The 25,224-nt window shown below is 43.0% G+C and overlaps 1 protein-coding gene across 1 annotated transcript; it reads right to left on the reverse strand.

Moving 5' to 3' along the window:
- Positions 1-579: 579 nt before the first annotated feature.
- LOC136382876 (mucin-22-like) lies at positions 580-25,014 on the reverse strand. Its single transcript, XM_066352288.1, has 9 exons — positions 24,873-25,014; positions 24,396-24,533; positions 23,797-23,962; positions 22,400-22,760; positions 21,878-22,016; positions 14,493-14,565; positions 12,538-12,634; positions 11,651-11,815; positions 580-8,565 (listed from the first exon to the last, which is right to left on the reverse strand). The coding sequence occupies exons 1-9, from the start codon at positions 25,012-25,014 to the stop codon at positions 580-582; spliced, it is 9,267 nt and encodes a 3,088-aa protein (XP_066208385.1).
- Positions 25,015-25,224: the final 210 nt, after the last annotated feature.

Genomic DNA, 25,224 nt, shown 5'->3' on the forward strand with positions numbered 1-25,224 from the left:
GTACTCACAGAGATAGATGCAATAGAAAAGATAACTGAATTTGTAGTGATACATTCAGTTGACAGGACAATGCTTGAGGGTATAGTGGTAGGTGCAGATTTTAAAATGGTGTTGATAGTTGTAATGAGGTGGTGACTGCTATAGTGATTGTAGATTTGGTAGAAGTCATAGTGATAGCTGTAAGTGGTACTGTTGGCTACAGCTGTGGTAGTTGGTTCAGTTGAGGTGTTGGCTACTGTGGTGGTTGTAGCTTCAGTTGAAGTGGTATTTGCTGCTGTGGTGGTTACGGATTCAATAAAGCCATAGTGGTGGCCAGTGTGTTGGTGGCCTCGGGGATAGTGCTGGTAGTTGTAGTAATTAGTTCAACTGAAGAGTTTTTTGCTGTTGTGGTAAGATTTGGTAGAAGAGGCAATGGTAACCGTGGTTTTAGCTTCAGTGGTCATACTGACAGTACTTGTGGGAGGCAGTTCACTTGAGGTGCAACTGAGACAATGGGTGCAGGTTCAGTAGAAGGACTAGTCATGGCCATTGTGGTTGTGGGGATCAGTTCAGTTAAAATGGTGTCAGTTACTGTGAAGGTTACAGATTCACTAGAAGTAGAGCAGTGTCCAACATGGTTGTAGACTCAATGGTACTTCTAGAACTTGTGGCAGAGAGTTCACTTGAAGTGGTGGCTGCACTGGTGGCTGCAGATTCAGTAGAAGCTGGAGTGGTGGCCGTGGAAATCGGAGAGTCAGTGGTAGTGCCTCCAGCTGTGGCAGCAGGTTCTGTTGAAGTGCTGGTTGAGGTGGTGGTGATAGGTCCAGCTGGAGTGGTGACTGCAGATTCTGTAGGAGCAGTAGTAGTATCTGACATGCTTGTAGCCCCAGTGGTGGTGCTAGAACTTGTGGACGTTGGTCCACTTGGAGTGGTGGCTGCTGTGGTGGCTTCAGAATCAGTAGATGTAGTGGTGGGCACTGTGGTTGTGGAGCCAGTGGTACTGCTGGCAGTTGTGGTAGGTGGTTCTGCTGAAGTGGTGGCTGAAGTGCTGGTAGTAGGTCCAGCTGAAGTGGTGGCTGCTTCTGTGGTGGCTGTAGATTCTATAGAAGCAGCAGTGGTATCGGATGTGGCTGTAGCCTCAGTGGTGCTAGAACTTGTGGCAGAGGATTCACTTGAAGTGGTGGCTCCTGTGGTTGTTGAAGATTCAGTAGAAGCAGCAGTGGTATCTGACATAGTTATAGCTTCAGTTGTAGTTATGGAACTTGTTGTGGCAGTTGGCTCACTTGAACTGGCGGCTGCTGTGGTGGTTGCCAAATCAGTAGAAATTCTAGTGATGGCTGTTGTGGTTGTGGAGCCAGTGGTACTGCTGGAAGCTATAGTAGGAGGTTCTGTTGAAGCGGTGGTTGAGGTGGTGGTAGTAGCTCTGGCTGAAGTTGTGGCTGTTTCTGTGGTGGCCGTAGATTTAGTGGGAGCAGTGGTGGCATCAGATGTGGTTGAAGCCTCAGTGGCGGTGCTAGAACTTGTATCAGTTGATTCACTTGAGGTTCTGGATTCTGTGGTGCTTGCAGAATCAGTGGAAGCTGTAGTGGTGGGCGCTATGGTTGTAGAATCAGTGGCACTGCTGGAAGCTGTGATAGGTGGTTCTGTTGAAGTGGTGGTAGTAGGTCCAGTTGAAGTGGTGGCTGCTTCTGTGGTGGCTGTAGATTCAGTGGCAGCAGCAGTGGTGTCAGATGTGGCTGTAGCCTCAATGGTGGTGCTGGAACTTGTTGTAACAGTTGATGCACTTGAAGTGGTGGCTCCTGTGGTTGTTGTAGATTCAGTAGAAGCAGCAGTGGTATCCAATGCAGTTGTAGTTCTGGAACTCGTTGTGGCAGTTGGCTCACTTGAACTTGTGGCTGCTGTGGTGGTTGCCACATCGGTAGAAGCTCTTGGGGTAGTCATTGTAGTTGTAGAGTCAGTGGTACTGCTGGCAGTTGTGATAGATGGCTCTGCTGAAGTGGTATCAGATGTGGTTGTAGCCTCAGTGGTGGTGCTAGAACTTGTGGAAGCTGGTTCACTTGGAGTGGTGGCTGCTGTGGTGATTAAAGAATCAGTAGAAGCACTAGGGGTGGGCATTGTGGATGTAGAGTCAGTGGCACTGCTTCTAGTTGTGGTAGGTGGTTCTGTTGATGTGGTGGTTGATGTGCTGGTAATAGGTCCAGCTGAAGTGGTGGCTGCTTCTGTGGTGGCTGTAGATTCAGTAGGAGTGGCAGTGGTATCCAATGTGACTGTATCATCAGTGGTATTGCTGGAACTTGTAACTGTTGGTTGACTTGAAGTGGTGGCTCCTGTGGTTGTAGATTGGGAAGAAGTGGTAGTAGTGGTATCTGACGTGGTTATGGTCTCAGTGGTAATTCCGGAACTTGTGGCAGTTGGTTCGCTTGAACTGGCGGCTGCTGTGGTGGTTGCCAAATCAGTAGAAGCTCTAGTGATGACTGTTGTGGTTGTGGAGCCAGTGGTACTGCTGGAAGCTATAGTAGGAGGTTCTGTTGAAGCGGTGGTTGAGGTGGTGGTAGTAGCTCTGGCTGAAGTTGTGTCTGTTTCTGTGGTGGCCGTAGATTTAGTGGGAGCAGTGGTGGCATCAGATGTGGTTGTAGCCTCAGTGGCGGTGCTAGAACTTGTGTCAGTTGATTCACTTGAGGTTCTGGATTCTGTGGTGCTTGCAGAATCAGTGGAAGCTGTAGTGGTGGGCGCTATGGTTGTAGAATCAGTGGCACTGCTGGCAGTGGTGGTAGATGACAGTGTTGAAGTGGTGGCTGATGTGGAGGCAGTATGTCCAGCTGAAGTGGTAGCTGTTTCTGTGGTGGATGTAGATTCAGTAGAAGCAATAGTGGTATCCGACAGGGTTGCAGCCCTAGTGGTCATGCTAGAACTTGTGGCCGTTGGTTCACTTGAAGTGCTGGCTTCTGTAGTGGTTGTAGATTCAGTAGGAGAGGCAGTCATATCTGATGTAGTTGTAGCCTCAATGGTAGCGCTGGAACTTGTTGAAACAGTTGATTCAGTTGAAGTGGTGACTCTTGTGGTTGTTGTAGATTCAGTAGAGGCAGCAGTGGTAGCTGACTTGGTTACAGCCCCAGTGCTGGTGCTAGAACTTGTGGCAGAGGATTCACTTGAAGTGGTAGCTGCACTGGTGGCTGCAGATTCAGTAGAAGCTGGAGTGGTGGCCGTGGAACTTGGAGAGTCAGTGGTAGTGCCTCCAGCCGTGGTAGGAGGTTCTGTAGAAGTGCTGGTTGAGGTGGTGGTGGTAGCTTCGGCTGCAGTGGTGGCTGCTTCTGTGGTGGCTATAGATTCAGTGGCAGCAGCAGTGGTATCAGATGTGGTTGTAGCCCTGGTGGTGGTGCTAGAACTTGTGGATATTGTTTCACTTGGAGTGGTAGCTTCTGTGGTGGTTAAAGAATCAGTGGGAGCAGGAGAGGTAGGCATTGTGAATGTAGAGTCAGTGGTACTGCTGGCAGCTGTGATAGGTGGTTCTGTTGAAGTGGTGGTAGTAGGTCCAGTTGAAGTTGTGGCTGCTTCTGTGGTGGCTGTAGATTCAGTGGCAGCAGCAGTGGTGTCAGATGTGGCTGTAGCCTCAATGGTGGTGCTGGAACTTGTAACAGTTGATGCACTTGAAGTGGTGGCTCCTGTGGTTGTTGTAGATTCAGTAGAAGCAGCAGTGGTATCCAATGCAGTTGTAGTTCTGGAACTTGTTGTGGCAGTTGGCTCACTTGAACTTGTGGCTGCTGTGGTGGTTGCCACATCGGTAGAAGCTCTTGGGGTAGTCATTGTAGTTGTAGAGTCAGTGGTACTGCTGGCAGTTGTGATAGATGGCTCTGCTGAAGTGGTATCAGATGTGGTTGTAGCCTCAGTGGTGGTGCTAGAACTTGTGGAAGCTGGTTCACTTGGAGTGGTGGCTGCTGTGGTGATTAAAGAATCAGTAGAAGCACTAGGGGTGGGCATTGTGGATGTAGAGTCAGTGGCACTGCTTCTAGTTGTGGTAGGTGGTTCTGTTGATGTGGTGGTTGATGTGCTGGTAGTAGGTCCAGCTGAAGTGGTGGCTGCTTCTGTGGTGGCTGTAGATTCAGTAGGAGTGGCAGTGGTATCCAATGCGACTGTATCATCAGTGGTTTTGCTGGAACTTGTAACTGTTGGTTGACTTGAAGTGGTGGCTACTGTGGTTGTAGATTGGGGAGAAGTGGTAGTAGTGGTATCTGACATGGTTATGGTCTCAGTGGTAATTCCGGAACTTGTGGCAGTTGGTTCGCTTGAACTGGCGGCTGCTGTGGTGGTTGCCAAATCAGTAGAAACTCTAGTGATGGCTGTTGTGGTTGTAGAGCCAGTGGTACTGCTGGAAGCTATAGTAGGAGGTTCTGTTGAAGCGGTGGATGAGGTGGTGGTAGTAGCTCTGGCTGAGGTTGTGTCTGTTTCTGTGGTGGCCGTAGATTTAGTGGGAGCAGTGGTGGCATCAGATGTGGTTGTAGCCTCAGTGGCGGTGCTAGAACTTGTGTCAGTTGATTCACTTGAGGTTCTGGATTCTGTGGTGCTTGCAGAATCAGTGGAAGCTGTAGTGGTGGGCGCTATGGTTGTAGAATCAGTGGCACTGCTGGCAGTGGTGGTAGATGACAGTGTTGAAGTGGTGGCTGATGTGGAGGCAGTATGTCCAGCTGAAGTGGTAGCTGTTTCTGTGGTGGATGTAGATTCAGTAGAAGCAATAGTGGTATCCGACAGGGTTGCAGCCCTAGTGGTCATGCTAGAACTTGTGGCCGTTGGTTCACTTGAAGTGCTGGCTTCTGTAGTGGTTGTAGATTCAGTAGGAGAGGCAGTCATATCTGATGTAGTTGTAGCCTCAATGGTAGCGCTGGAACTTGTTGAAACAGTTGATTCAGTTGAAGTGGTGACTCTTGTGGTTGTTGTAGATTCAGTAGAGGCAGCAGTGGTAGCTGACTTGGTTACAGCCCCAGTGCTGGTGCTAGAACTTGTGGCAGAGGATTCACTTGAAGTGGTAGCTGCACTGGTGGCTGCAGATTCAGTAGAAGCTGGAGTGGTGGCCGTGGAACTTGGAGAGTCAGTGGTAGTGCCTCCAGCCGTGGTAGGAGGTTCTGTAGAAGTGCTGGTTGAGGTGGTGGTGGTAGCTTCGGCTGCAGTGGTGGCTGCTTCTGTGGTGGCTATAGATTCAGTGGCAGCAGCAGTGGTATCAGATGTGGTTGTAGCCCTGGTGGTGGTGCTAGAACTTGTGGACATTATTTCCCTTGGAGTGGTAGCTTCTGTGGTGGTTAAAGAATCAGTGGGAGCAGGAGGGGTAGGCATTGTGGATGTAGAGTCAGTGGTACTGCTGGCAGCTGTGATAGGTGGTTCTGTTGAAGTGGTGGTAGTAGGTCCAGTTGAAGTTGTGGCTGCTTCTGTGGTGGCTGTAGATTCAGTGGCAGCAGCAGTGGTGTCAGATGTGGCTGTAGCCTCAATGGTGGTGCTGGAACTTGTTGTAACAGTTGATGCACTTGAAGTGGTGGCTCCTGTGGTTGTTGTAGATTCAGTAGAAGCAGCAGTGGTATCCAATGCAGTTGTAGTTCTGGAACTCGTTGTGGCAGTTGGCTCACTTGAACTTGTGGCTGCTGTGGTGGTTGCCACATTGGTAGAAGCTCTTGGGGTAGTCATTGTAGTTGTAGAGTCAGTGGTACTGCTGGCAGTTGTGATAGGTGGTTCTGCTGAAGTGGTATCAGATGTGGCTGTAGCCTCAGTGGTGGTGCTAGAACTTGTGGAAGCTGGTTCACTTGGAGTGGTGGCTGCTGTGGTGGCTTCAGAATCAGTAGATGTAGTGGTGGGCACTGTGGCTGTGGAGCCAGTGGTACTGCTGGCAGTTGTGGTAGGTGGTTCTGCTGAAGTGGTGGCTGAAGTGCTGGTAGTAGGTTCAGCTGAAGTGGTGGCTGCTTCTGTGGTGGTTGTAGATTCTATAGAAGCAGCACTGGTATCGGATGTGGCTGTAGCCTCAGTGGTGGTACTAGAACTTGTGGAAGCTGGTTCACTTGGAGTGGTGGCTCCTGTGGTGGTTAAAGAATAAGTAGAAGCACTAGGGGTGGGCATTGTAGATGTAGAGTCAGTGGCACTGCTTCTAGTTGTGGTAGGTGGTTCTGTTGATGTGGTGGTTGATGTGCTGGTAGTAGGTCCAGCTGAAGTGGTGGCTGCTTCTGTGGTGGCTGTAGATTCAGTAGGAGTGGCAGTGGTATCCAATGCGACTGTATCATCAGTGGTTTTGCTGGAACTTGTAACTGTTGGTTGACTTGAAGTGGTGGCTACTGTGGTTGTAGATTGGGGAGAAGTGGTAGTAGTGGTATCTGACATGGTTATGGTCTCAGTGGTAATTCCGGAACTTGTGGCAGTTGGCTCACTTGAACTGGTGGCTGATGTGGAGGTTGCCAAATCAGTAGAAGCTCTAGTGATGGCTGTTGTGGTTGTGGAGCCAGTCGTACTGCTGGCAGTTGTGATAGGTGACAGTGTTGCAGTGGTGGCTGATGTGGTGGTAGTAGGTCCAGCTGAAGTGATGTCTATTACTGTGGTGGTTGTAGATTCAATAGAAGCAGTAGTGGTGTCAGATGTGGTGATTGCCTTAGTAGTAGTTCTGGAACTTGTGGCAGTTGGTTCACTTGAACTGGCAGCTGATGTGGAAGTTGCAGAATCGGAAGTTGTAGTGGTAGCCATTATAGTTGTAGAGTCAATGGTACTGCTGGCAGCTGTGGTAGGCAGTTCTGCTGAAGTGGTGGCCAATGTGCTGGTAGCAGCTCCAGTTGAAGTTGTGGCTGCTTCTGTGGTGGCTGTAGATTCGGTGGCAGCAGTAGTGGTGTAAGATGTAGTTGTAGCCTCAGTGGCAGTGCTAGAACTTGTAGAAGTTGGTTCACCTGGAGTGGTGGCTTCTGTAGTGCTTGCAGAATCAGTGGAAGCAGTAGTGGTTGGCACTGTAGTTGTAGAGTCAGTGGTAATACAGGCAGTTGTGGTAGGTGGTTCTGTTGTGGTGGCTGATGTGGAGGTAAAGGGTTCAGCTGAAGTAGTGGCTGCTACAGTCATGGTTGTCGATTCAGTAGAAGCGGTTGTGGTATCCAGCCTAGCTGTAGCCTCAGTGGTAGTGCTGGAACTTGTTTTAACCATTGATTCACTTGAAGTGGTGGCTGCTCTGTTTGTTGTAGATTCAGTAGAATCAGTAGTGGTGGTTATAGGTTGATTAGAAGTCCTAGTGGTGGCTGTTGTGGCTGTACCCTCAATGGTAGTGCTGACAGTCACTGGATTAGTTGGTGCAGTTAAAATGGTGGCAGCTGTGGTGGCTGTAGCTCCTGTTGAAATAGTTACTAAAGCTGTTGTCATAGGTGCTATAGAAGATGTAGTGGTGGTTGCGGCTTCAGTGATAGTGCTGGCGGTTGTGGTAGGTGTTTCTGTTGAAGTGCTATCTGCTGTCGTAGTGATAGGTTCAGTTGAAGTGGTAGCTGCTAATGTTTTTGTAGTTTCATCAGAAACTGTAGTGCTAGCCATTGTGATTATAGCCTCAGCTGTAGTGTTGGTGATCACTGGCATAGTTGGTTTGGTTGAAGGTGTGGTTCCTGCTGTGAATGTGACTTCATTTGATATTGTAGCTGCTGTGGTGGTTGTGCGTTCAGTAGAAGTGGTAGTGGTGCCTGTTGTGGTTGGAGCCTCAGTAGTAGTGCTGGCTGTCATTGTAGTTGGTGCAGTGGTATTGATGTCTTCTATGGTGGGTGTAGATTCAGCTGAACTGGTGGCTGCCACTGTGGTTGTCTGTTTGGTAGAAGAGTTAGTGATGGCCATTGTGGTTGTAGCTTCAGTAGTAGTGTTGCCAGTTGTGGCAGTTGGTTCTGTTGACCTGGTGGCTGCAATGGTAGTTGTAGGTTCAATAAAAATAGCTGTGGTGCCCTTTGTATCTGTAGCCTCAGTGGTAGTGCTGGCAGATCCTGTGGTAGTCAGTTCAGTTGACGTGCTGGCTGCTGTAGTGACTGTTAGCTCTGGTGAAGTTATGACTGCTGCTGTGGTTGTGGTTTCAGTAGGAGAGGTAGTGGTGGCTGCTGTTGTCGCTTCATTGATAGTGCTAGAAGCTGTTGTGGTAGCATCTACAGTTGAAGTTGTGGTTGCTGCTGTGGTTGTGGTTTCAGCAGAAGCAGTTGTGCTGGCCATTGTGGTTGTAGCCTCAGCTGCAGTGCCTGCAGTCATTGTTGTAGTTGTTTCAGATAAAGTAGTGCCTCCAGTTATCGTAGTATCTGTTCGAGCAGGGGCTGCTGTACTGGTAGATTCTGCTGTGGTGCGACCGGTAGTTGCATTGATGGTAGTTGAAGTGGACGGGGTGGAAGAAACTGTCATGGTAGTGGGAACTGTAGGCTCAGAACTAGTTTCAGTTGCAGATGAAGCTGTCTCATGGTGCGAGGGAAGTTGGATAATAATGGAGGCATTATTATTTTTCCCATTATACACCAAACACACTATGAGCACTCCAATTGCTGTTGTTATCACACAGGCTAAAAGACAAGCCAGGAAAATTTTCCATAGAGACCAGTTACTAAAGAAATTTCGTGTCACCTGGAAAGAATTTATACAAAATTACTGAAGATAAAAACAAATGTTTCAAAAAATGAATGCCATCATAATCCTTTATATATATATATATTACCTCACTGAAAGACAGTATATACATAAAACACTATGAATAGCTTCTTATAATAAGAATTGACTCAAATTTAAGATTTCATTTAGAAAAGACTTGGTTCTTGTACTGTCTTTAATATAGGAACAAAAGAATTTTCCACTGACCTCTCATGTTTTGTTATCATGTATCTGTGTCTCAAACTAAAAACAGAAATAATATCTTCTTGGAAACTCTTTATTCCTCCCATTATGAAAAGATATAGTGTGTATACAGGTGTGGTGACTGCTACACACTGTGGTCTGAGTAACTCAAAAGAGCCCCTGATTGAATGTCCCTTCCCTTCTGACCTGTCAACTATCAGAAGTTCAGCTGCTCTGGAGCCTTCCATTTTTAAGTGTATTAGTTAATGGCTTACCAAATTTTCTAGCTAACTTTTCACACAGGGTATAAACATTTGCTGAAGTCCCACTTCTGCAGCCCCCAGCCATTTCCCTTGGGTAAGATGCTTATCTCTTTGATCCTATTCTTTCATCCATAAAAATGTATGTGATAAGATTAGAATAAGGATGACTATCAGTAAAACTACTTTTTAAATACTATATCTATAACACATTATATGTAAATATGTGTAATTTATATACATACATAATTTTAAAATGTTTTTTTATTTATTTTAGTGAGAGAAGAAAAGAAAGAGAGAGAGGCAAGAGACAGAAGCATCTATCTGTTCCTGTATGTGCCCTGAACAAGGATCAAACTGGCAACCTCTGCACTTCGAGATGATGCTTAAACCAATCCAGCTGTCTTGCCAGGGCTATACCTACATAATTTATATATTTACATATATACAATTTGTTATTATAGAGAAACAGAGTCTTGAATTTAAATTCCATATCGTTAATATTCTGAGCAAATTTCTTAACTTGTCTAATTCTCAACTTGCCTTATATCAAAAGTGGGGATAATTATATTTACCTCAAAGTGTTGTTGAGAAAATTAAAATTAGAAAAATCCCCCATAATTAAATTCTTGCAGAACAGTTGATTGTAGTAATTAGGAGCACAGGCATGGAGTCTAACAGATTTAGGTTCAGATTTTAACTCTACCTTTCACTAGATGGATAACGATATTTGGAAATTTGCATTATCTTGCAAAGACCTCAGTTCCTTCATGTGGATAATATCACCTATTGCATAGGGTTGCTGTTAACAGTAAAAAAAGATAATGTTTCCCTACACTTAAGTATTCAAAAGAGCATTTGAGTTCACTAATTAGTTCATTATTATCCCTTTTCATCTAACTAAAAACAAATCAGTGAAGGAAACAAATGCAGAGCAGATGTCTTTGGAGCACACAGAATAGCTCTTAAATGTTGCAAAATGGAACGAACTATTTTGATGTTGAGAGGAGCACCCACTAGGCAATCAGAAGCAGTGCAAGGGCACTGAGTCCAAAGGCCAAGGACTCAAGGCACCAACCAGAGAGCCCAAAGACAAATGGCCCCTCCCACCTCATGGCATCCAGGACTCAGAGCAGAAGTGAGAGGGGGAGCAGAGGAAGGTCCATCCTCACATCTCACTTACGGGAGATTATTACTCTTATTTTTGGTTCAAATGTTTAAAAAGAATAGCAAAATTAATAGAAGCTTGTGTTAACCTGACCTGAGACCTGTACTCTTATACTATAACTGCCACTAACTAGCTATGTGAATTCTTAGAACCTTCTAAACGTTCCAGACAACATCTTTTTTTCCATCTGTCACTAGTGAAGGCATCTAAAATAACTCCAGCTCTCTGATTGGTCTGGAGTGTTTGAGGACATCAGACATGTTCTCTAAATAATTCCTATCTATCAAAAGCATTCTTCCATGATGTCTCTTGACCTAGAATTTATGCTCTTTCATTTTGTCAGAATCTCTCCAAACTGTCTCTCTAGTGCAGGGGCAGTCAACCTTTTTACACCTACCGCCCACTTTTGTATCTCTGTTAGTAGTAAAATTTTCTAACCACCCACAGGTTCCACAGTAATGGTGATTTATAAAGTAGGGAAGTAACTTTACTTTATAAAGTTTATAAAGCAGAGTTACAGAAAGTTAAAGCATATAATAATAATTACTTACCAAGTACTTTATGTCGGATTTTCGCTAAGTTTGGCAGAGCAAATCTTTATAAAACAACTTACTATAATTAAATTTCTTTTTATTTATACTTTGGTTGCTCTGCTACTGCCCACCATGAAAGCTGGAACGCCCACTAGTGGGCGGTAGGGACCAGGTTGATTACACTGCTCTAGTGGGATTAACCAAAACAAGGGTGTAGTTCAGAGCTAGGAGCACTGAACCAAACTGTCAAGCATCATCATCATCAATCAGTCAAAGTCAAGTTTTTACCTTGGAATGGGGGGAGGAAGACTCAGAGATCAGATTTTAAGGTGAAGAAAATAGAACAACAAGAAAAAGAGTCACGAATATGGGAAATCTGCTTCTGGGTACCACACCAATAGTGATACATGGTTTCTAAGTCAAGACCAAAACCTACATGGCTAACAGAAGGCTCATAGTTGACTGAGAGAAGAGTAAGGCAGATCACCCACAGATTAGGGCCCCAGGGCCTTATCACATGACTTCATCTCCCACCTGAGCAAGGGTTATAATGTCATTTATTGCCGATACATTTGCTATCAATACCTACTCAGTCCTCAGAAAGAAAAAAAAAGAAAGGAGGAACCACAAATTTTTTTATTTTCTTTGACCGTTACATATTTTCTTCAAATTGTGTGTATTTTTTGTCTTTCTATCATGATCATTAACTTTTTAAATGAACAGCCCCATAAATCTATGTCTCTTGCATTCCTTCTCAGTGACCTGACCTGCTTAAAGAATGCTATAGGTTTGTAGGTTTTCAAGGGACAATGTTATTGTCAATTGACTGAATGGTTTTCCTCCAAAATATTAGATCAAGAGTATTTCCATGTGAATTACATCATAACCCAGAGGAACAGTGTTGCCCCAAACATTACCTGACAATGTTGTAATTCTCTGTTTGGAAATTCTGAGTGTCCAAGAGCCCCTGTATTAGTGCAGACACTAGTAAAATTGGTACCAACATCACTGGTTACATCAGTTGACACTGGAAACTGACATGCTGAACTGTGAGCTTCATGGGTTTTTGTGCTCAGAAACGGCTAAAAAAGAACAGGGAAAAAATAGGAGCTATTATATTTGTTGGCTAAAGTAATATAATTCTGACAAATATAAATCAGATTGTGACATATTATGATATACTTGATCAAATAAATTCATTTGAAAACTGACTGAAAGAATAAATGAATACATTCATTGTATTTCTTCTTAAAACAAGAAAATCTAGGCAGCCATCATGAGGTAAGGTTAATTATTTAATACAATTATTGATGTTAAAATCTGGGAATAAGCATTATCTTTTATCCTCATCATATTTAATGCATCTGTAAAATATTATGTGGCAAGGTAGTATAAGGAGATTATGTAACAAAAGGTCTCACTGTGAAAATGCTAGAGACTGTGTAAAGCTTATCAAGACAATGTTTATGGGTCATATTCAGAATGGGAACGCCGGGGTCTAAAGAGTTGAAGGGAGATTCTGGGTATAGTAAATGGTAATAGGCCACTCCACCCACTGCAATCAATCAATCAAAATAACTGAAGAGCTTTGAAAGAAATGAAAATGAGATAATTTAAAATGTAAAAGCATTTGAAAGAGCTCTCCTGAGGTCATCTAACAATCATAGGCCATTTTCTCTTCTGGAGACATTTGTTGATTCTGAGTATGAGCTGAGGTTGTACCAAAAGAAATAAACGAAATCTCTGGTGTTCAGGTGTGGCCCGCAGGACAGATTGGAAAACAGAGGAGCCTCCCCTACAAGACCTTTGTAATGCTCTGGACAGGCTTAGTAGGCTGGAGGCCTGGGAAAGTCAGAGAAGGTCTCCAGGTAGATCTGTCACAGTGATTAGGAGGTAAAATCCTGCGAGAGGAAAGGTGGTTTAGGAAGTTTAGATTTTTAAGAATCCACAGCTAGTTTCAGAGGTAACAGGCCAGAGGGACCGTGAAGATCATTTCCAGGGAAAGAGGATGCTGATCTAGAATCAAGGGAACAACTTCTCTGCCCTGCAATTCCTTGTTAGCATATTGGGACAAAAATATTTTTCCTCACCAAATCTAATTGTCCATTCAAACTTACACTGACTTCATTCAGCACATTCCATTTCTATTTCTAATTATCAACAGCTCTAGTCAGACAAACAGAGTTACATATAAGGCAATCCCAAAACACACAAAACTATTTTTTTCCTTTTAAAAAACATAACCAATAGCCTAATAATATTGTACATAATTGAACTCTAATATTTCACCTTACTACAAGTCTTTACCAAGAAATGAAATTTATAAATAGTTAAGGAGAGACCCATCTAAAGGATTTGCTACATAATTTGATTCCTAGGCTTAACCTTCATTTCCAAAATTAGTTTCTGACTTTCAAAGATATATAGAAGTCTTTAAGTTCTAACAAATCTACACATTACAAAGTAAAACTAAGCAATTAACATCAAAGTCTATATATCACATTTTAAAAACATAATTTGTAATACAATGTAATCAAATGCAGGGTTGGATCATGTTTGAGTCACGATAGCTATAGAGAATTATTTGAACAGGTTATTAAATTGTTATCCAAGAAATTGCTTAGATTAGTGAGTGTTAATATAAATGTCCCATTATGTATACATTGCTATGCAGAAAAAATAAAAATGTTCTAATTAATAAGTAGTAAGAGCTGAAAATTGGCTTCTATATAAAACTTTGATTAAGAATTCCTTTTGGAGAAGAACCAGGTTGCAATTTTAAAAACTGAGTACTATAAATATTGAAAACAAGACTCTGAACTATCAGAACATAGCACAGTGATGTCAGCAATACTCACCGGCTGTTCTCCTGGGTGTTCAATATTCACTATGTATTTGCCATGTTTTCTGTCCATTTTTTAGCTGCCAATATCATCAGCTGAACTGCAGAAACATTTTCCAGCCTGTTCATTGCCCTTTATAGCTGCAACCTTGAGAAATAATTGTGTTGATTAATATTAAATCTACTATGAGACATTAGTGTCAGTGTGGATTAGACTAAATAATAAATAATTATTATTTATATGGGATCCACCTTACAGAAAAAAATGGGGTGTTAAAGCAATTACATAAGAATACAAGAAAATTAATCCCACCGCTGTCAGTACTCTCAGAACTACTCCACTAGGCAGTCCGGTAGAAAAAACTGCCAGCAGACAGCTCCCCCTCCCTCCCACCACACGTTTCCCAGAGGCCTCCCTTCCAAGCGCAGCAATGGCCCGAGACCGAACTCTGAAATGAGTGACTGTTGCTGTTGCTTCCTTACTAACCGGACATGAACATCTCTCCCCTCTTACTGGTAGTGACCTTTAGACGCCTGTGACTCAATGTTCACTCAGGCTTGACTTCTAGGGTTCCTCCTCAGCTCTAAAACTATTTCAATCTATTCTCTGCGTCTTGGAAAAATTAAACTAATCTAATGTATACTTCCTCAAATATAAATAGTTCATCTGATGAACAAATCTGTGAATGTATTCACCAGGTTCCATTTCTCTTTCCTTCTCATGGGGTCCATTTGGCATGGTTCCCCAGAAGAGTACTTTTGATCCTACTTACAATTTAGTAACAATTTAGTAAGCTCTTCCAACTGTTTTGAATTTGACTCGAAAGCAAAGGATTTTTTAAATTTATATCTGTAGAAATAGCTTTAGCGGGATCTGAAAGACCATCGGCAAGATTTAAGAAATAATTTTTTTTTACCTCAAACGAATAGTTATCAATGAGCTCCCAACACTTGTGTCAAGGGAATCCCAAATAAACGTGGTACAGAAAGCTGTTGATGAAAAATGGTGCTTACATAACCTGAAAGTCCAAAACTACCTTTTCGGTAGTAATTAGTCCATAGATAATTACTGGTGAACGTAGAAACAAAGACAAGATACATAGGCTTTTTTGTTGAAAATGTCTCACATAGCACTATTTATCTGACCAGATATCTATCAAGTTTCAAAAATAAGAATTACCTGCCTGACCAGGCAGTGTCACAATGGATAGAGCATTGGAGTGGGACACAGAGGACCCAGGTTTGAAACCCCAAGGTCACTGACTTGAGCATGGGCTCATCCAGCTTGAGTATGGGCTTACTAGCCTGAGCACTGGGTCACCGGCTTAGTATGGGATCATAGTCATGACCTCAGGGTCACTGCCTTGAACCCAAAGGTTGCTGGCTTGAAGCCCAAGGTCACTGGCTTGAGCAAAGGGTTACTCGCTCTGCTGTAATCTTCAGCAGTCAAGGCACATATACGAAAGCAGTCAATGAACAACTAGGTTGCCACAATACAGAACTAATACTTCTCATCTCTCTCCTTTCCTGCCTGTCTGTCCCTGCCTGTCCCTCTTTCTGTCTCCCTATTTCTCTCATAATAATAATAAATAGAATTACCTGATAATTAGAGTTATAAAAAGTCTGAGAGGTCATATAGTTCAGCCTTGTCAACGTAAGGTTGAGGAAATGTGTGTCCAGAGGAGGGAAATGATAAAATCAGTTATACAATGTAACCCAGTTTCTTTTTAAGTCTGATAGTCTCTCCATAACTAGTGACTTTGAAGAAAGACAAGCAGCCTAGAAGGAAATCAAACAAAAGTCATTTTGAAAACAAAGTGAAACAAAAATTTCAGACGCGGAGTTGGGAAGGATCTTAAATGGGAGGCTCCTGGAGCCATCTGAGACTTGACTGAACCTGACTTTCAGAGGCAGGATCTGAGAGTCTTGACTTTTTGGCCAAATGTCAAGTACCCTTAATTCGAACAACATTTGAGAAGTGTGTTAATAACAATAATTCCAACAGGGGTCGTGGAGTGTCTTATCTTTAGGAAAAAAATTGTGTGTGTAAAGAAACCCCAGTTTTCTTAAATTAAAAAAAGAGGAGAAGTTTTAAAATTGCTTATTGGTTCATCCAGTACTACTGAATCTCTACTAATTCAAGCATTATGCAAGGTTCTAAGTATTCAGTGGTTTTAAAACAGTTAAGATTCCTTTCCTCCGTAGTACAGTAGGGCATATACTGATTATATATTCAAACATCTTTGATCATTTCTAAAGTTCACTTATAAATTCATTCTTTAGCTAGAGGTTTTCAAAGCATTCCATTACTAGCTAGAGGCAAAGTAAAATGGCCCCAGGGTCTACAGAACATATAAGGAGAAGATTTGTTCTAAGGAGGAGTAAGGAGCAGTGCTTTTACCACTACATAATGAAACTAAGCCAAGGAAACTGTGATTTCTGACACTCCGTAAAGTAGAGTGATCATATACTTTATCACTCCAAACAAAATAGTTTTGTGAGCAAAAGAACATAGAATTAACAATTTAATTTCATAGAAACAACACAATCCCATGCAAACAAGGACATGTGGTCACTTAGCTATAAGGAACCCATATAAGTTAGAAGAGTCACTAGTACTAACCATGACCCAACCAGATAAGCCAATCAATTTAAAAATCAGTTTAATATCTATTGGGAACACATATTACAACTGAACAGAATATATATTCTACTCAAGATTTTTTAAAAATCGATTATGACCTTGTAATACTAAGACATATTTAAATTTTGCACTAGAATTTCACAACCATTTAGTAGGTGAATTTCTATTATAATGTTAAGCCACTGACAAAATAATATAAAGTCCCATCCACACTTATCAGTAACTGATTAACTGTTGCAAGAATCAAAGTAAGAATGAAAAGTCAATTGCTATACGTACTTACCATGAAGTTTCAGTATAAAATTTTAACTTTCTCTGTTTCTCAAAAAACATATTTTGGGCTTATACTCCACCACAAACCCACAGCTAGAGTAGACCACACCCAGATTATTACAACGTGCAAATGAATGCAGATAATTCTCATTGCTGTGCTGAATAGCTCCTAGAAAAACTCTTTGATATCTGCAGAATTTTAAGCCCAAAAAATTTGGAACTCTATTAATTGAGAGAAGTTGACAGTCCTTTAACAACTGGTGATTTTTTTAGCCTAAAGAATGCAAAAATGTCTCCTGTTGTAAAATGAACCACACTGTAGTCTAAAGATTACAACTAAATGAATTTATTGATCAAGTTACCCACTTCAAACACTTCTGTAACTGAAATTTCACCAAGATCTGATACTGATCAAAGCATCATTATATTTCTGCTTTGGTCTTTCAGTGTGATGACAACCAATATGACAGTTCCAGCTCTCTCATCTTTAGAAAAAATTTTAGGGCACAACATTATTATAGTTTATCATGTTGTGTTGAGTGATTAAAATGATAATCAAATGGATACCAGATTTCAAAGGCAGTATTTAGATCTGAATTTTCTATTAATTTAAACTTGATAAGATAATCTTTCATAATGCAATGAAGTTGTAAAAGAAGTTTTGAAGTGTCATGTTAAAATCTTACCAATGTAATGGCTATGCAAAAAAGTAAAAAAACTACCTGCATATTTGTTCAAGAATCTACCTCTCTTGCCCCTTCCACCAGAAAACCAATTCAATAAATTAAGGGGTCATTTTCCCTTTGCATCAGGAGAAGGCTACAGGCGAAAAGTTCAGAGATAGGTGAGAAATAAGAAAACAAGTTTTACCCCTCATTGAAGAAGGTCACTAGGGCACAATAATGGGTGCTACTCTACACCTGGGTGGCTTCTGACTCAGCCACATCTTGCCATTAATATTATGGACATTTCTTGTGAAGAGGTGCCTATTCTAGTGCATACCACACTGATCATAACTAATCCTCGTAATACCTTCTTGAATTAAATATTATTACCCTATTTTCCTGATGAATTACCAAAGCACCTAGTGACACATTATGAGTCCCAAGATATGTTTGTGTCTCCTCATTCATTCACCCAAGAAGTAATCATTAAATGCTTACTATATTCATTGTGTCACATTAGATGCTGAGAAAAAGGGGGGGGGGGGGGTAAGAAGGAAAAGATATTTAGAAATTTAATCTCTTATGACTAGAACAAAATAAAAAACACCTAGGACTCTGGTGACATGCCTCAGGATATATGAAGGCAGCATGGTTGTTGACTGGTAGCAAGAAAGGAGTGGTGCTAATGACTGGAGCAGACAGAACTACTAGAGAGAGGATGCGGGAATTTAGACCCAAATTACATCACAGACTTAGAAATTTCTGGGCAGAAGTCAAGACTTACTAGTTTGCAGACTGAATCTCTCAGATTCAGGCAAATGATCTGCATGAGAAATATAAACAAACAAACAAAACAAAAAAAACCCAAGGCTCTCCATGAGGTTCAATTCAGTTGGAAAATGATCACAAGTTTGAGCATCCATTGCCACCAATGTCATGATTTGTTTACAGGTAGCAGGGGTGGAAACCAAAATAGAAGATGACAAGACTTCTAACCCTATATAGGGACTGGGGGAAACCAGCTGATTATTAAAACAGGACCTCGAAGGGGAGACCCAGGAGGATCTCAGGCTTATAAAATGAGTCATAGAAAGAGAACTTAGGCTTGTAAACTCCAGTATCATAATTTGGTTGTCAGATTTGAGTGCTAACCCACCCCAAACCCAGACTACAGTGAAAACACTAGTCATTCATGCTGTCAAATGTCCTAGCTCAAGCCCTTCTAAACCATGATAAAATTGCACTTCCTGTCCTCCTCCCCCTCAGCCTCCTTGAAGTCAGGTTTATTATGGCTAGAGTTGTGAATAAAAAGAGGTGTATGACTTTGAGGCTAAGACATTTTATGCTGAGACAACTCATAAGTCACAGTCAATGGCAGTGGTCCACAAAGAGGCCAGGTTCCATTAGCCCGAATCCCAGAATGAGAAGAACGATAAATGGAGCAGAGCATATATGTGACCAGGAGTAGGCAAGTAGTTTGACCAGGAATTAAACCTTTGTTAAAAATTTTAATTAAAAAAAGGAAAGAATTAAACCTCTGTTATTATAAGCCATGGCAATACTCATGTTATTTGTTATTGCAGCTAAACCTAGCCTATGCAAACTAAAATAGGGTTCCAAGTGGTCAGCATTGGGAACTTATGCCTCATCTCAAGGCTGCAACATTAGATGTCAGGGCATAGTAGATGATGTTAGACCCTGGAGCTCTAATGTTCAAAACTGGACCTTTAACTATCTGGTCTGTCTCAATCATGGTGACTCTGGAATTTAGGCAGGACAAAAGTGCTTGCGTGAGGAACTTGAGTTGACTTAATTAGGAGTAGGGCAGCAAAGCTGAAATTAAAGATGCAGAGAGTGATATCATTCAAAATATGCACAAAGAAAAGGCAGTGACTGATGTAGAATCAAGCCGATCACTGTAGGCTCTTAGAAGTATGAATCTTGAGCCAGATCTTAAAGAATATTGGAAGTTGGCAAAAGGAAGTGAAGGCAGGCACCATAAATGAAGAGAGTCTATGAGAGAGAGATTGTTAAGCTCTGTATTAAAGAGTCTTACAAATTGCTCCCTCTGGTAACTACAGCAGCCTCATTGTTCCCTTCCTAGTCTACTCACCTCCAAGGATTTAGAGTAGTCCTAAAATGACAATCACATGAAGCCATGCCCTGCTCCATGCTCTAAAAGACTCCCAATGCATGTAGGAAGAAGTCACAAAGACAAATCTAGTCTACCTCTAAAATCTTAGTTTGCACCACTATTCCCCTCCCTCACCTTCAAATACAATTCTTTTATTTTTTTATGAACTTGATGGAGCTCATGTCAAGGTCTTTGTCTACCTGTGTTCTTTTGGGAAGTCATCCCTCACCATTGACCCTCTTCCCCAGCCTGTTTTACCCATCTACATCAGGCAAAATGATGACCTACCAAAGATATCCACATTATCCAAAGGGGAATTAAGGTCACAAATGAAACTGAGATGGCTAATCATCTGACCTTAAAATAAGAAGAATATGCTGGCATATTGCAGCAAAACCCAAATTACATCACAGGCTTAAAATAAGAAGAATATGCTGGCTTGTTTAAGTGGACCCAGTGAAGTGACAGGGCCCTTTAAAAGTGAAAGAGGGAGGCGGAAGATGGTCAGAGAAAGCGATGTGACTATGAAAAAAAATGGTCAAAGAGATGCAATCTTACTGGCTTTAAAGAAGAAGGAAGGGACCACAAGCCAAGACACGTGGAAAGACTCTAAAACATGGATAAAGCAAAAAAAAAAAAACAGGTTCCCCAGAAGGAATATAGCCTTCCAATATCTTGATTTTATCCCAGGGAGATCCAGGTTGGAGTCTTTGGTATTTCTTATAGCAGCCATAGAAATACACCATCCTTCAGGTCTTAGTTTAAATCTCACTCTCTGATTTAAATTGCTTCTTCTACTTTTGTAATCTCCCCAGCACTGTATTCTTTCTTGGTACTACTCATCATAGTTAATTATGATTATATATTCATTTCTGTGATTACTTGTTTCATATCTCTTATCCCTTTGGGACTCAAATTTCCACAAGGATGGGGACTGTGCAGTTTTATCACCACTGCATCCCCAACATCTGGCCCCGCCCTTTGCACATGTGGACCTTAACAAGTATTTATGGGACAAACACAAAGAAGAATTCCACATGCCTGCAATGCATTTTACAGGTTAAAAAGAATGTGAAGTTCAGAGAGGTTCAATAATTTACCTAAAGTACATAGCAACAAAGCTGCAGATTCGGAGCTTGAACACCAGCGATCCTATCCTGAGACTCAGGTCTGTGGCTTGGTCATTTGTGATCTATTTCTGTCATTGTAGAACCTCTGGGGTAACTCATAATGACAGTTGTTCTTTCTCAAAGAATCATTCCTTCATCAGGAGCTCATGCCTTTAAAGAACGGGGAGTTCTGTAGCTGTCACTCAACGTGTTCCAGAACTGACTATGACCTGCTAACTGCAGCATGCAACCTGCTCCGGAGCTGGGCAAGGCAAAACTCAACGCTTATCCATAAAATAAAGAAAGATTAGAATGCAGGGCAACAAAAAATCCTAGCATTCTTCAATTTTTTACCTTTAAGTGAGAGGATAAATGTCAGGGGTTATTTATATTTTAGTTAAGAGTAGTGGATAAAGTCAATGAACTAGACAGCAGTTAGGCAGTGACCCTGTGTTGCCTGCTTTCTCATGACCTTTCAGGACTGGGCACTTCTGCACGCTCCTCCATTCATTCATTGATGCACTCAGCAAATATTTGCTGACCTTTCTCTGTGCCAGGCCTGCAGGTAAGCACTTCATAAGCATCTTATTATCTCATCTTCACAACTGCATTAACAACTAGGCAATACTAGTGACTCGATTTCCCTCATAAGGAAACTGGGATTCTGCAGGGTAAGCAACTTGCCCAACGTCATGCAACCAGTCAGTGACTGGGTTTTCCTGCTGGAAAAATCTCTCCTCTTCTTTCAAAGCCCAGCCGGACCACCCCCGCAGGTGCAGCCTTTCACACGTGGCCACAGGCATACCCCCTCACCCTCATCTCACCTCTAATGGCTCTCATACCAGTGACTTGTGACTTCTATTGACATCTCTCTTTCCAAGTTTGAGCTCCTCATGGAAAGGAATGATATTTTTTGTTTGGTTTGTGTTTTTTGTTGTTGTTGTTTTTTTACCATTATTTCTTAACTAAAAAATTTAGTAAACTAAAGATTTTAAAAAATGCAAACATTTGACACGCACAAAGGCCAGGAAATATAATGGAGAAAGTTTTCTTTTCTCTCCGATTTTTGATAATAATTCAGACTTAAGTCATGTGGGAAAATTAATACAACTAAAACTAGAGAGAAAGGTGCCTCACCAGGCACGGTGTTGTTGCATGACCTCAGATCACACCTTCCCTTCTCTGAGTGTCAGGCACCAGTGGATGCCACCTCACCCAAAGCCAGGCCACCCTTAGGGCCAAGCCCACACATCTCAACGTCCCAGTCCCCGCTGCCCAGAGAGACCTGTGTCTCACGAGGGCGGAGCTGCACACCTTCTCCAGGTCAGAGTCCAGCCCTGAAATCCAGCTCACCTCACACAACGCCTGCTCCAGGGATTAAGGGAGGGGCTGTGCAGAGAGGGAAATCCCCAACCTGAGAATTATCACAGGGCTGGGTGTGCAGGCTGTAGGTCCTAGAAATGAGACTGTCTCTTACTGGCTTCCAAACTTAGATCCAGGATGGAGGCGACAAAGCTAGGCCCCACCCCGAGATGCTTAGACCCCGGCAGATTTTCATAAAGGAAGCCCTCCAGCACCAGTAGTAAGTAGGAAGAAAAGGCATCTGTATCCCAAACCTAGGAAAAGAGTCATTTATGTATATTTACTTCAACACTTAAGAGGATTTACTAAGTGCTGGGCAAATGTTCTAAGCACATTACAAACATTACCTCATTTAATTCTCAGAACCAACCCAGGAGGTATTTTGCCAATTTTATAGCTAAGGCACCATCTCTGAGGCACAGAGAGGTTAACCAGCTGGCAAGGTAGCACAGCAAGGAAGTGGTAGTATCAAAATATATACCCAAGGAGTTTGGCTTCAGAGTCCTTTTTTTTTAACCACTATATTATGCTACCTCATATTTTAAAACAGCATTATTTCCATATTAAAATAATGTCCTAAATTCCAAAAACTGGCAACAATTCTAATGATTCGTTAAACTTAATCAAGTTTCCTCACACACAATCCTATTCGTGGTCCACCCCTCATCAACAGTTTGCTACCACCCAACAGATTTGAGGGCTGACTCCTTCTGTCTGGCTTCCCGGGGTCCCTTCTCATCCGCTCACCCATGTTTCTCATGACCCCCTCTCCTATGACACCATCCTCCAGCCAAGCCTCGCCCCTCTCCTCAGTGCACGCAGACACCCTCTTCTCAGTCTCATCTGAGCCCCTTCCCTCGTCTTGTTCCTCTGCACTGCTTGGGATACCCTTCCTTTTCCAGTTACTCCAAACTGGCCCACTGGGGAAGGCCCACATGGAAAGATTTCCAAAAGCCTCTGCTTCTGCAAGTTTCCTTCGACCTGATTCCACCTTGGAGCTGGGGGCAGAGTTCTCAATTATGCACAGATGAGCTCTGATGGGAGCTCTCCTGCTGCTGGCCTCCTTCCAAGTGCGCGCTGCATTTAGACTCCAACTCCAGGCCCATCCTGAAGTCACCCCTCCTTGTGTGGTCCCTTCTCCCTGTTGCTGTTTTTCCTATTCAGTGCTGCCCCACAGATTTATTTTATTCCCTTTCTTTTCACATAGGCACAACGTTGGGTGAACCCCACTCCTCAGTTCACAGCACGGTATCATCATTGGTCCTTGCATGGCTCTCCTCTTATGTTACTCACTTTAACTCCACAACCTGCTCCCAGTCTCTTTCTACTTTGAATAACTACTAACAGTAGTTGCACGGATATTTTTCCAACATCTTTGTGTGTTCGTGAGTCCAGGGAGAGAAGGGTAAGGAAGACAGGAAAACAGCTTGCAAGCTTTACCTTACAATATAACACAATTTTCCAACACTATCCCTATAAATTTATCTCATTCTTGTAAACTACTGCATAGTGTTCCATTGTAGCATATTTTATTAATTTATTTCTATGCTGATGAGCATTTAGACTGTGCTAAAGCTCATCTTTTTTTTTTTCTTTGGCTAATGAAAGGATGTATAGCAACACTTTATATGGTACGCTACTGGGCTCAATGAACAAATTTACGAAACCATGATCACGCATCAATGTTCTCAAGGAGACATTCCAACAGGGTAGTAGGCCTGGCTCCAGGCATCCTCGACAAGATGTTTTAAATCCTGGGTTATCAGAGCTTCCCGTACCAATTGTCTCCAGTCTCACAGCCCGCCTCCCTGGTCCAGCACCATCCAGTTCCATTCCCAGGCGTGTTCTCCCAGTTCTGTTGGTCCCTATTAGCCAGGCCCCCCAGCTCTTTGGGTGAATTATTCTTTTCCTCCCATACAGGGACAGTCGTTGCTCAGTCAGGCAATGCTGAGACTTGACCTTATTCATCCAAAAGCAATGAGGTGGTAGGAGCTGGTCTTGCAGAGGAAAAGCATCGCCCTGCAAGGTCATTACCCAGGAGGGTCTTGCATGGTCTTTTGGAAGTAGAAGGCTGCTTTCTCTAATAAGCCAGCACAGGGGATTCTGAAAATCTGGGGACTGAGGTTTTTAGGTAGCACATCCTCAGATAAACCCATCCGAAATCTAAGAGTCCCCACTCCTTGTCTATTAGAATCCTTGACTTTCAACAGGAGATTTTTTTTTTCAGGGCAGGGAACTCAACCTTGGTGCCTCAGGTTCCTCATCTGTAAAATGGGGTGATAATAGCGCCTACCTCGAGGCATGAGTACAATATAGTGAACACAGATAAAGCACTCAAAACAGTACATGAGATTATACTGTTGTGTATCACACAGTACCAAAGAAGCCACTGTGAGCCCTTATTACAGGAAGAAAATCACTTCCAATGTCATAAATAGTAACTGGCCCAAAGAAATTTGTATTCCTATAGATCTATAGTACTAACTGCTTCCCCTTTGAGATAGTTCAAGCATATTTGACATTCCCAGTAGGTATTCACTCATTGTCCTTCCTTCTTTGCTCAACCAGTCACTACGCTACAAAAAAAAAAAAAAATCATGTTGGTTTGACCACTCATACAGCCTGCTCCTCACCCGTTCTTGCTCTCATGATGGTCTCCATCAGCCTCCAAAGTGCCCCCGTGCCCCCGGTACCAGCCCTTTTTATTTCCAGATCACACAATCCCAGGCCATCCCTTTTGGAAAGTGTTAAACTTAAGATCTTGATTAGCCCTACAAGCAGAGATAGATAAATGAGTCTGGATTTCAATAGAAGCTGAGTCAGAGTTATAAACTCAGAAGTCATTAGCTAATAGGTGGGATTTTTAAGCACTAAAACCAGAAAAGAGGAGTGACGTCACGGAAATGGCGCCGTGAGAAGCGCGTCCGACAGATCTCCCCAAAATCACAACAAATTTATCAACTAGAAACAGGAAAATTTATCTTCGGAGCAAACTGAAAGCAAAAGGACTGTTATCGCTCGAATCTGAGAGACGAGGGTGTGGAGGAAGCTACCGCAGGGACGTTCATTCAAGCCGCGAGAAAGTTCGCTTGTGGTAAGTCATCCCGCACTCGGAAGCCGCCGCCAGCCGCCGCCGCCGCCGCCGCCGCCGCCGCCGCCGCCGCCAGCGGCCGCGGACAGTGCCCGGGTCGGTTGCAGAACGAGCGGCGAGCAGCTGCTGGCGCGCTCCCGGTCTGGTTGCAGACCGAGCATTGCAGACCGGGCACCGCTAACGTTCCCAGCGGCCCGCGCACGGGGAGCAGGAGAGGCCCCAGGGCGGTATTCCCTACTTGGGAGATTCTCTCCGCGGGCGGGGCACCTCACCCAGCCATTCAAGCTAACAATCAAGCGTTGGGGGAGGGGCGCGCGCAGGCAGCCTGAAATACCTTCGGGAGCACAGCTGCGACCCAATTACTAAAATTA

The sequence above is a fragment of the Saccopteryx leptura genome, chromosome 11, assembly GCF_036850995.1.
Source record: "Saccopteryx leptura isolate mSacLep1 chromosome 11, mSacLep1_pri_phased_curated, whole genome shotgun sequence".
Classification (NCBI taxonomy): domain Eukaryota; kingdom Metazoa; phylum Chordata; class Mammalia; order Chiroptera; family Emballonuridae; genus Saccopteryx; species Saccopteryx leptura.

Coding starts and splice junctions, on each gene's coding strand:
- LOC136382876 (XM_066352288.1), bottom strand. CDS start 25,014: ATGCTCGGTCTGCAACCAGACCGGGAGCGCGCCAGCAGCTGCTCGCCG. Junction 14,566..21,877: donor GGATCTAAGTTTGGAAGCCA/GTAAGAGACAGT, acceptor TTTCATCAACAG/CTTTCTGTACCACGTTTATT. Junction 11,816..12,537: donor CTGTCCAGAGCATTACAAAG/GTCTTGTAGGGG, acceptor GTTCTTTTTTAG/CCGTTTCTGAGCACAAAAAC.